Here is a 13,023-nt window from a genome sequence, read left to right as displayed (position 1 = left end):
CAAACCTGAAACTGAGTCCTGGCTGATGAGGCTCAGTTGGTTGGAGGGCAGCCCCATATACCAAAAGGTCATGGGTTCAATTCCAGATCAGGGTACATGCCTACTATATAGATTAGGTACCCAATTAGTGTGCAGATAAGAGGCAACTACTTGACATTCTATCACATCAATGTTCCTCCCTCCATCACTTCCTTCCTTCCTCTTTATTTCTCCCCACCCCCTCTCTCGCTCTTACTCTCTATCTCTCCCCCACCTTCCTCTCTCTCAGGAATCAATAAATATATCTTCAGGTGAGGATTAAAGAAAAAAAGGACTTACAGCCAAGATGGAGGCGTAGGTGGAAAAACTGTGCCCCCTCACACAACCAAGTTTAAAAACAACAAAGTTTTAGTAACAAAAACGCAACCAAAACACAGAAAATTGAACTGTACGGAAGTCTGACAACAACAAACCATTCAGCCAGAGGAGTAAGGGGGGCGGAGTCAGCAGCTGGAGGAGCAGGGTCAGGCAGGAAAAATAGGCCGGACCCACCCAGTCATGCAGACAGCGGTTGGTGGATCCCAGGCATGGGGTGGCAACAGGCAGACCCAGTGAGGGGGCAAGGCAGCTGGTTGACTGCGGTCACACATTCACACGCAGATAAACCGGGCAAAGGAGCGAGCAGTGAGACAGATGGCGCAAACCAGGGCCCCAGAGTCAGGAATTAAAGCCTGAAAGTACCAATTGGAAAAACTTTGGGGGTCAAGGTGCCAGAAGAAGCTCTCGGGCTCACAGAGAGTTCATTGGAGAGACCTACAGGGTCCTGGAGGTTGCACAGGCCCACACACCTGGGAGCCGGCACCAGGGGTGCCAGGTTTGCTTGTGGGAAGCAGCAGAGGGGACCAAAATCTCAGACAGAGCATGGTACAAACACCATTGCCCCTCTCTGACCATGTCCCTACATATAGCACCACAACCCAGCAACTGGGTCGCTCCACCCTGCCGAGCACCTAAGGCTCTGCCCCTCATACACAACAGGCACGAACAGACCAAAACATTATGGCTCAAGAAGAACAGCTCAAAGCCCCAGAGCCAATACTTCTAAGCAACCAAGAGATAGCCAACCTATCAGATGCACAGTTCAAAATACTGGTGATCAGGATGCTCACAGAACTGGCTGATTTTAGTCACAAATTAGATGAACAAATGACGGCTAACCTAATTGAAATGAAGGGAAGTGCACAGGATCCCAATAGTGACGGAAAGGAAACTGGGACTCAAATCAAGGGAGTGAACCAGAGGAAGAAAAAAATGACCAAACGGAAAAGAAGGAAGAAACAAGAATTCAAAAATATGAGGAGAGGCTTAAGAACCTCCAGGACATCTTTAAACATTCCAACATCCAAATTATAGGGGTACCAGAAGGGGAAGAGGAATAGCCACAAGTGGAAAACTTATTTGAACAAATAATAATGGAGAACTTCCCCAATCTGGCAAAGGAAATAGACTTCCACGAAGTCCAGGAAGCTCAGAGTCCCAAAGGACTTATACCCAAAGAAGGAACACACCAAGGCACATCATAATTACATTAGCCAAGATAAAAATGAAGGAGAGAACCCTAGAAGCAGCAAGAGATAAGGAGACAGTCACCTACAAAGGAGTTCCCATCAGACTGTCAGCTGATTTCTCAAAAGAGACCTTACAGGCAAGAAGGGGCTGGAAAGAAGTATTCCAAGTCATGAAATCCAAAGACCTACAACCAGGATTGCTCTATCCAGCAAAGCTTTCATTTAGAATGGAAGGACAGATAAAGTGCTTCTCAGATAACATAAAATTCCAGAAGTTCATCATCACCAAGCCTTATTATATGAAATGTTAAAGGGACTTATCTAAGAAAAAGAAGATAAAAAACATGAACAGTGAAAGGACAGCAAACTCAAAGTTATTAACAACCACACCTAAAACCAAAGCAATCTAACAGGACAGCTAGATCAGGAGTGGAACCATAGAAATGGAGATCACATGGAGGGTTAGCAACAGGGGAGTGGGAGGAGGAGAAGTTGAGAGAAGGTACAGAGAATAAGTAGCATAGAGACAGTAGGTAGAAAATAGACGGGGGGAGGGCAAGAATAGTATGGGAAATGTAGAATCTAAAGAACTTGTGACACATGGACATAAACTAAAGACGGGGGAATGTGGGTGGGAGGGGGTGTGCAGGGTGGAGGGGAATGGAGTGGGGAATGGGACAACTGTAATGGTATAATCAACTAAATATATTAAAAAAAATAAAAAAACAAAATCAAAAACACTGTACCTAAAAAAAAAGGTAGACTGAAATAAAGACTTTCAGATAATAAAAGCAGAGAAAATTTTTATGCACTTCTGCTATTCAGACATCTGAAATGAGAAACATCAAAAATAGTAAACATAGCTAAATATTAAAAACTGGTTTATTTTTTCTACTCAACTTCCTCTATATACTAAAGAGTTTTTTAAATGAGTTCATTGTAGAGTTCAGAAGATGTGTAGAAATAAGATATATAATAGCACAAAGGATAGCAGATAAGCGAATTACATTTTAAAGAGTTTATCTTTAAAATAAAGTGTGAAAGGAAAAAAGTTTATCTTTAAAATAAAGTATGAAAGGAAGTTTATCTTTAAAATAAAGTATGAAAGGAGAAGTATGAAAAAATAAAGTGGTATTACAGAATAAAATGCAATACTGAAAAATATTTGATTAACCCCCAAAATAGCAGAAAAAGAATGAAAAAAATGAAATAAATGGAAAATAGTGAAATGGTAGGCTTAAACATAGCTATATCAATTGTTACATTAAGTAAAAAGGAACTAAATTATTACAGAAATGTAAAACAGGCATTTTGTTTTTTGGTTTTTATCGAGGGTCAACATAAGAAAATGATGAACATTTTCTCATCTCTCACAGAAATAAAATTAATTTTTTTAAACTTATTTCTATTGTATTTTTTTCCAATGCCATATAGTCTCCTTATACCCCTCTTCCCACCACAATTGCAACACTGGTATAAAAGAAAATTAAACGAAAAGGCAGAGCGTCGGACTGTATAAAAAAGCATGACCTAATATAAATCTAAACCACAATGAACTACCACTCATACCTGTTAGAACACCTATTATCAAAAAACAAAAAAGAAAGAAAGAAGTGCTGGCAAGGATATAGGAAAAAAGGGAAACTGTGTACACTGTTAGTGAAAATGTAAATTGGTATAGCTGCTATGTAAAACAGTATGGAGCGTCTTCAAAAACTTAAAAATAGAATTACCATATATTCCAGCAATTCCACTCCTGGGTATTTATGTGAAGAAAATAAAAATACTAACTCAGAAAGATATCTGTACTCACATGTTTATTAAAGCATTATTTATAATAGACAAGACACAGAAACAACCAAAGTGTCTATTGACGGATGAATGGACAAAGTAATTATTATTCAGCCATAAAGAAGAATAAAATTTTACCATCTGTGACAACATAAATTGACTCTGAGAGTATTATGCTAAGTGGAGTAAACCAGAGAAAGACAAGTACCATATGATCTCTCATATACTGGAATCTTAAATTAAAAAAAAAAAAAACCTTTTAGATACAGAGAACATTGTTGGTTGCCAGAGATGGGGGGGGTGGTGAGGAGTGAGTGAAATGAATAAAGGAAGTCAAAAGGTCTAAAAAAAATTTTTTTTAAAAGAAAAAAGAAATCCTAACCCCAACTACGATGATATTAGGAGGTGGAGCATTTTGGAGATACTTAGGGAATGAGAGTAAAGACCTCATAAATGGGATTAGTGCCTTTATAAAAGGGACCCAAAAGAGCTCTTGCCTTCTTTACTCTATGGTAGGAAACAATGACAAGTCTACAACCCAGAAGACAGCCCTCAACAGAACCTGACTAGGCTGACACCCTGATCTTGAAATTCCAGACTCCAGAGCTGTGAGAAATACTGATATGCGTGTGTACGTGTGTGTGTGTGTGTGTGTGTGTGTAAATCATGAGGGATACTGATACATATATATATATATGTGTATATATACATATATCATGAACAAAGGCACAAAAAATCCTCAAGAAAATATGACAGAATATAACAAAATTCAGAAACAGAGAATAATTTAGTATGACTAAATGAGATTTATCCCTGGAATCCAAAGTTGGTTCAACATTAAAACAAATCAGTGTAGTGCCCTGGCTGGCATGGCTCAGTGGATTGAGTGCCAGACTGTGAACTAGGGGGTTGCCAGTTCGATTCCCCCATCAGGGTGCATGCCTGGGTGGCGGGCTGGGTCCCCAGTGAGAGGTGTGAATGGGGTAGCCACACACACACTAATATTTTTCTCTCTCTCTCCCTCCCTTCCCCTCTCTAAAAATACAATAAAATTAAATCTTTTTAAAAAAGATATCCAAAAAATCAGTGTAGTTCAATAGTCCATTTTCACTTTTCTACACTTTGCCCAAAGACCTGATGGAACTACACTGATTCTTAGGAGAACAGTCTAAAGGATTTCTGAGATAAATACCCTAGTGACAAATTTATCATTAATTACACAGATCAGGTCCTCTCGATCTGAGACAGACAATCATTTCTAGCCCTCACATTTTGTTCTCGACATTAAAAAACATAAACAAGCTCAGTGGATTGAGCGCGGGCCTGCGAACCAGACAATCGCGGTTCGATTCCCAGTCAGGGCACATGCTTGGGTTGCAGGCCAGTTTCCGGCAGGGGTCAGNTACACAGATCAGGTCCTCTCGATCTGAGACAGACAATCATTTCTAGCCCTCACATTTTGTTCTCGACATTAAAAAACATAAACAATTTCTTATTTTTATAGAAATGTAATGACCATTACATTGCACAATATCCCTCAGGTGATCAATCTATGCCTAGCCCACCAGAAAAAAAATCTTTCATAATGATCCATTTAACTAATGAAGAAAAAAGCTCAGAGTTGGATAAAGATCTCACTATTATGTAGAAATGCACTATAGCAATACAGTATGCACTCAAATGCACTCCAACCCAGGAAACTTGTAATAAAGTTCCCCAACAAAAGGAACTATAGGAAAAGTTCATCCTTTTAGGCATATCAAAGCACTAATTGAAATCACTGCTGCTGTTGGTAATGTCACTGGTTGCCCCATAATTAAGGTGGCCTAAGAAAGCAATGGTGAGCCCTGTCCAGGGTGGATCTGCAGATTGAGCATCTAATGGGTCACTGGTTCGACTTTCAGTCAGGGCATATGCCTGAGCTGCAGGCCAGGCCAGGTCCCCAGTAGGGGGTGCACGAGAGGCAACCACACATTGATGTTTCTCTCCCTCTCTTTCTCCTTCCCTTTCCCTGTCTAAAATAAATAAATAAAATCTTTAAAAAAAATAAAAAAAGAAAGTAATGGTTAGATCAGAGAATAACTATGTAATTCAGCATGCTTCTCTTCATGCCTTCACAGGAAATACATTTTGTGAACAAAAAGCTACAATTAACCCAAATATTCTAGTACATTTATCCTCTCTCTTCATTATCTAATTCTTCTCTTACCTTAGTTTCAGTGACTTTAGTAGTACTCCCTCAAAGACATTTAAAAGTGGACAAGATATAAATTAAAAATACTAGGGAAGATTCAAAAAGTGTTATTTATTTATTAAAAATTGTATATTTATTCTCACGTTTAAACTTGTCACCTTCAAAATATTCTCTGTTTAATGCAATACACCTATAGAGATGGTTTTTCCACTGCTCAAAACAGTTCCTGAACTCATCAATTTTGATGCCTTTTAGTGCTCCTGCCACTGTTCATTGCTCCTCTTCTACATCAAAAAAATTTACTGAAGCCAAACACAGCCTCTCACAATGCCAGCTAGTACACTGGTACAGATGGGTTCCTAGAACACTCACCTAGCAGACAAGACTGTACTACAAGGGGCCTACCCTCTAGAAAATAATTCTGGGGTTTCTGGGGGTCCCCCCTCTTGTGATACTAAAGTTAAAGAAATTGTATTCATATGAAATTGAGAAATATTACTTTTTGAGCTGCAAAAAAAGAAACAGGCTTACCAAAAACATAATAGTGAAAATGGATGGACTGAGATTTAAATCAAAGGTTAAGAAAATGTTAGTAATTTTTAGTCTCTTTCCAATCAACAAATGTAATGGGTTTACTTTACCTTAATTTCTATCCGTGCTCTGTGAGGAAAAAGCTGTCCAATCATAGAAAAGTCAGTTCCTACCATGCTGATGGCTAAAAAGAACATATCTGTTTCTGTAAAAATAAAAGATTTGAACAGAGCCAAATTTATTTTTCTTAATATTTCAGAGAAAAACAATCTTACCTAAGTGTATAGTTTGAATTAAAATAAGTTTGACAATACTTAGTTTATTACAGTCCAGCAAACCTTTAGTCATAGAAATGTCTACATACAAAATTATAGACATAATTCAATTTTGTTGTAAAGAACCTCATGCATCTAAAAACATCTTTTTTAAGCCCGAGTCAGGTGGCTCCATTGGTTAGGGCATCATCCCCATGTGCCAAGGTTGCAGGTTTAATCCCCAGTCAGGACACATACAAGTATTAACCAATGAACACATAAATAAGTGAAACAACAAATCGATGTTTCTCTTTCTCTCTCAAATCAATACATTTAAAAATGTTTTAAACATCTTTAAACTTTTATACAAAAACATGGTATCAAATTTGCATGCTCCTACCAAAGCAGCGGGAATTTTTTAAAAAAAAGGCATTCTACCTATCTGGTCTCAAAAGTCAGCCACAGCCAATACAGTATTACCATTACATAAGCAACCAAGATATACTTAGTAGTATGTGAGAGAAAGTAGCTAGAAACATACATAAGAAACTGTTGACAGAAGCAACCTCAAGAGAACAGGACTGAAGAAGTCAGAGAAGGGAAATATACAATCTTTTCCCTCTATATTATTCTGCTGTGTTTGAACTTTTCCCCCAAAGCAGACTGTGTTATTTCTATAATAAAAAGTAATAAGCAAGCATATGCAATAGGTATTATATACTTTTTCAACAGCATAATTTTCAGTTTTAAAAATTTTATTATGCAATACTATCTGAGGTAGAACATTATTGTAAGCATTAGAAATAGTGTTAATTCTCCACTAAAACATTATCTGTTGTTCAGTGATTTGACACAGAGAAAAATTCCACCCAAAATGATTGATCGTAACCCAAAATGACTGATGCTAATTCCTAAAAATTTTTCTAAGTCAGAGTCAAGGTTTCATGAGAAATGGGGAGAGCAAAGGGAAAGTCTCAATTAAATTAGCTCGAGAGAAACAACATAATAGTTTCCATTTTATTTACTTAAGGGAGACATGGTTTAATTCAGAACCAGAGAAAATAATTCACTTCACTTCAAATAAATGACCTACACAATTTAAAATGAAAATTAGTTACCTTTATTTGACCATGGTTTAGAGTAATAGTTTTTCCTGAAGCTGGAATATGTAGTTGTAGAACCACGCTCAAATATGGGGTCATTTTCCTCAACAACGCAGGGACCTTTTGTCCTTAAAACTTCTACAGTCAAACTGAAAGAAACACATTTTTAAATAGATCTACTTAAAATACTAAAAATAAGTAAACGTTTAAGATGTACATTTTTTAAGAATACATTTAAGATGTGCATATTTTCTCAAAATCTAATTTTTACTTAAAATGTGATTTCCAGGGGCGTTAGCCAGGTAGCTCAGTTGGTTAAAGCATCGAACTGATACACCAGGGTTGTGGGTTCAATCCGAATCAAGTGTGGACAAGTCGAATGAATGCATAAATACGTGGAACAACAAATCAATGTCTCTCTCTCTCTATATCCCCCCTCTCTCTCTCCAAAATCAATATATTAAAAAATAAAATGTGATTGCCAGGGAGTAAAAATAAATGCCAACTTTTTAAAAAGATTTTATTTATTTTTCAAGAGAAAGGAAGGGAAGGAGAAAGAGAGGGAAAGAGGACTTCCGACCAAGATGGAGGCATAGGTAGAAACACTTTGCCTCCTTGCACAACCAATACAAGGACAACAACAAATTTAAAAATAAAAAATAACCAGAAGTGACAGAAAATCAAACTGCATGGAAGTTTGATAATCAAAGAGTTAAAGAAGAAACATTCATTGAGACAGGTAGGAGGGGTGAAGACAGGCAGCCAGGGTGGAGAGAACACAAGGCAAGGTGGTGGCTGGTGGACCAGGAGGTCCATATTTGCATGCAGAGATAGAAACCAGGAGGAACAACTGGGGAGCAAGCAAAACACACAACCCAGGGTTCCAGCCCAGGAAAAGAAAGCCTCAAAACCACTAACTGTAAAAACCTTGGGGTTGAGGCGGTGGGAGAAATTCCCGGCCTCACAGGAGAGTTCGTTGGAGAGACCCACGGGGGCCTAGAAAGTACACAAAACCACCCACCTGGGAAATAGCACCAGAAGGGCCCAATTTGCTTGTGGAAAGCACGGGAAGTGAGTGAAAGTTGGCAAGAGCCGAGCAAGCAGCACTGTTCCCTCTCGGACCCCACCCCCATACCTAGCACAACACAGTGAAGTAGTTTGCCCCATCCTGGCAAATATCAAAGACTCCACCCTTTACTATATAACAGGTGCACCAAGAGAAAAAAATATGGCCCAAATGAAAGAACAAATCAAAGCTCCAAAAATAGAACTAATAGAACCAGAGAAAATAATTCACTTCACTTCAAACATAGAGATAACTAACCTATCAGATGCACAGTTCAAAACACCAATAATCAGGATGCTCACAGAATTGGTTGAGTACAGTCGTAAATAGAGGAAAAGGTGAAAACTATGAAAAATGAAATAAAGGAAAATGTACAGAGAACCAAGAGTGACAGGAAGGAAATCAGGACTCAAATCAACGGATTGGACCAGAAGGAAAAAATAAACAGTCAATCAGAACAGAATGAAGAAACAAGAATTCAAAATAAGGAGAGGCTTAGGAACCTCCAGAACAACTTTAAAGGTTCCAACATCCAAATCATAGGGGTGCCAGAAGAAGAGGGAGACCATGAAACTAAACACTTATTTGAAAAAATGATGAAGGAGAACTTCCCCAGTCTGGCAAACAATATAGACTTCCAGGAGGTCCAGGAAGCTCAGAGAGCCCCAAAGAAGTTGGACCCAAGGAAGCACACACCAAAACATATCATAATTCCACTACCCAAGATTAACAAGAAGGAGAGAATCTTGAAAGCGGCAACAGGAGACAGTTACTGTATTTTTAGGACTATACAACGCACCGAACCATAAGATGTACATAAGTGTTAGAGGAGGAAACAGGGAAAAAAATTTTGAAGCAAAAAATGTGATAAAACATTTAATAACTGTGACCCCACTCCACCACCCCTCCCAACATTCAGCAAGCCAGGTAAGATACATTCAGACTATAAAATGCACCCTCTTTTCCTTTCAAATTGTGGGGGAGTGCATCTTATAGCCCGAAAAATAGGGTACCTACAAAGGAGTCCCCATAAGACTATCAGATGATTTCTCAAAGAAAACCCTACAGGCAAGAAGGGGCTGGAAAGAAGTACTCACAGTCATGAAAGGAAAGGGCCTACATCCAAGATTATTCTATCCAGCAAAGCTATGACTTAGAACGGGCAGATAAAGTGCTTCCCAGATAAGATCAAGTTAAAGGAGTTCATCATCACCAAGCCCTTATTATATGAATGCTAAAGGGACTTATCTAAGAAAAAGAAGATGAAAAATATGAACAGTGAAAGGACAGCAAACTCACAGTTATTAACAACCACACCTAAAACAAAAGCAAACCAAGAGGACAGCTAGATCAGGAATGGAACCATAGAAATGAAGAATACATGGAGGGTTAGCATCAGGGGAGTGGGAGGAGGAGAAGGGGGGAGAAGGTACAGAAAATAGCATAGACAGTAGGTAGAAAATAGATAGGGGGGAGGGCAAGAATAGTAGGGGAAATATAGAATCTAAAGAAGTTGAGACATGTGGTTATAAACTAAGGGGGGAGAATGGTGGGGGAGGGGGTGTGCGCATGGAGATGAATGAAGGGGGGAATAGAACAACTGTAATGGTATAATCAATAAAATATATATTAAAAATAAAAAAGTCAAAAAAAACTATGAACAGTAAAATGACAACAAACTTACTATTCTCAACAACTGAACCTAAAAAAAATAAAATAAAAAATAAAAACAAACTAAGCAAATAATTGGAACAGGAACAGAATCACAGAAATGAAGATCACATGGAGGGTTATCAGCAGGAAAGGGGAAAGGGGAGAATGGGGGAAAAGGTACAGCATAATTGGTGCGTATAAAAATAAACAGGGAGAAGTTAAGACTATTATAGGAAATGTTGAAGCCAAACCCACCTCCCATGGGTATGTACAACCCATGGACATGAAGAGGGGAGGAGAATGCTGATGGGAGGTGCATGCAAAGTGAAGGGGAATGAAGGGGAGAAAAAAAACAGTACAACTGTAACAGCATAATTAATAAAATGTTTTTTTTAAAAGAGAGAGCAAGAGAAACATCAATGTGTGGTTGCCTCTCATGCACCCCTTACTGGAGACTTGACCTGCAACCCAGGCATGTGCCCTGACTGGGAATCAAACCAGCAATGCTTTGGTTCACAGGCTAGCACTCAATCCACTGAGCCACACCAGTCAGAGCATTTTTTAAATCCTTAAACGCAATATAAAATTTAGAAAATATCTTTGGGCCACCTAAAAAATTACTTGTTATATTGACTTCTGCATGTCTCCTATATTTAACACATATTATCTTATCATACTAGACCAAACAAAGGATATTGAGAAAAATAAGCATTTTATACTCATGTTTTACATTCTTGCACACAAAGCAGTTAAATATGCCTTTAATTACTTATTTAATGACTGTAAAATCATCATCACATAAATATGGAAAAAAACAATTCTTATTAAGAGTATTACATTTATGTTAAATTATCTTAGAATTTTTAGGCTATAAAAGATTTTTTACTAATTAAACTGTCAGAAGACTTTCTATCCATCTTTTTTATTTACTTACTATAGTAAGTCATTTACTTTTTTAAAAAAACACACTTTGGAAAAACAACTAAATTCCACAATGCCAAATATGAGAAATTCAATGTTATAACTGAGAAATTAAACCAGAACTTGAATTAAACCTCATCACAACAAAAATAGAAAATAAGTTAACCCTGTGTTTCACTGCTTTTTCATTATTATCATCATACACCAGAATATGGTATTACTTAACAATACAAAACTTGAATACTGGCTTTAAGACTGAGTCAATCCTTGAAATCTGTCTGAGGAGGACAGCAGGTGATTAGCTCAGGAGCTAATCCCAACTACCAATAAACTAGGTAAAACAATGGTGGTAGGTTAATGGATCACAGGGCAGCAGTACCATCTTCTCAAACAAATACAAAATTATAAAAACTGCTAAAAATTATAGCCCAGGCCAGGCAGCTGTCAGTTAGATCATCATCCCAATACACCAAGGTTGAGGGTTTGATCCCTGGTCAGGGCACATACAAGAATCAATCAATGAATGCATAAATAAGTGAAACAATATATTGATGTCTCCCTCCCTCTTCCCTTCCCTCTTTCTCTTGAAATTCAATTTTAAAAAAGTTTTAAAAATAAAAACTGCTAAAAATTATAAATAAACCTAATATACCTTCCTACTTATAACATCCATTATGCACATATAAATATCAAAGTCTAAGTAACAATGACAGATGGAGAAACTCAATCTCTTCTGTTATGAAACCACAGTCTCTCTCTTTTTTGTAACTTACCTTTCTTCATCTAAAATTATAGACCCATCTTCCGCCACTTTTACTCGGGGAACCAGCAATGGCCCGTCATCTATCTCTTCGTCTAGTTCTTCATCATCTCCATCATCAGGAGTACTCTTATCTTCTTGTCTACCAAAGGCAAACACAGGTTAATTCATATATCCAGGAGAAGGATTTCTGAACTTCCAAAATACATTTTTGGAAATTCAACCTCCTAGTTATTTCCAATATTTCCTATAACCTAACTAAAAATACTACGTATTGCCCTGGCCTAGTAGCTCAGCTGGTTAGAGCATTGTACTGATAAGCCAAGGCTGCAGGTTTAATACCCGGTTAGGGCACATGCCGGAATCAGTCAATAAATGCATAGATGGGCGAACAACAAGTCCATCTCTCTCTCTCAAATCAATAAATTAAAAAAAAATTAAATTGATGCCTCTCTCTCCAAAATCAATAAGTAAAAGAAAACACGATGTGCCATTAAGGACATGGTTATAACATTTCCTTAAAATTTATCTGGTAGCATTTAATAAAAACCTTACTCTCTCTGAAAATAAAGAGAAATAAATGTTCATCTTTTCTATCTCAATAATCAGAGTAAACCACCTGTGTATTGTAGAAGTAAAAAAATAACCCTTATGGTTACACAGCATTAGTTTTAAAATCATTTTATTAACTCTCAGGACAACCCTCAGGGGTATTTTGACACCCATTTGAGGCTTGGAATAAGTCACTTCTGCTCTAGATTATACAAACAGTAAGGTTAGCACAAGAAGCCAAAAAGTTTTCCAAGTAACGACTCCATATCCCATATAGTCTCCATTTAATTACACTGTCTCCTTAAGGTTTTACTAAGGCAAATATACCTATAAATCTATAAAAACATAACCTTTGTAAAGCTTGAGAGTTCTGCTTTAAAATAGTGTGGATTCTGCCCTGGCTGGTATAGCTCAGTGGATTGAGCGCGGGCCTGCGAATCACATGATCGAGGTTCGATTCTCAGTCAGGGCACATGCCTGGGTTGCAGGGCAGTTCCCTGCAGGGGACACACCAGAGGCAACCATACATTGATGTTTCTCTCCCTCTCTCCTTCCCTTCCCCTCTAAAGATAAATAAATAAAAAATAAATAAATAAAATAAAATAGTGTGGATTCTAAGCAAAGCAGTATCATTACTTAATAAGCCTTGAA

General features: G+C 37.7%; 1 protein-coding gene across 2 annotated transcripts in view; it reads right to left on the bottom strand.

The window, feature by feature from the left end:
- The window catches only part of BDP1 (BDP1 general transcription factor IIIB subunit), a 109,345-nt gene that overhangs the window by 87,294 nt on the left and 9,028 nt on the right, over positions 1-13,023 (bottom strand). For both annotated transcript variants that reach the window (XM_037032431.1, XM_037032432.1), the window contains exons 5-7: positions 11,834-11,962; positions 7,436-7,569; positions 6,174-6,268 (exon numbers count right to left, since the gene is read on the bottom strand). In XM_037032431.1, coding sequence (XP_036888326.1) covers positions 6,174-6,268; positions 7,436-7,569; positions 11,834-11,962 — 358 coding nt within the window. The remainder of the gene's footprint in view (positions 1-6,173; positions 6,269-7,435; positions 7,570-11,833; positions 11,963-13,023) is intronic.

Source organism: Sturnira hondurensis, unplaced genomic scaffold (assembly GCF_014824575.4).
Source record: "Sturnira hondurensis isolate 20B ecotype Veracruz unplaced genomic scaffold, ASM1482457v3 Scaffold0021354, whole genome shotgun sequence".
NCBI lineage: Eukaryota > Metazoa > Chordata > Mammalia > Chiroptera > Phyllostomidae > Sturnira > Sturnira hondurensis.
This window is presented reverse-complemented; position numbering and strand designations above follow the sequence as displayed.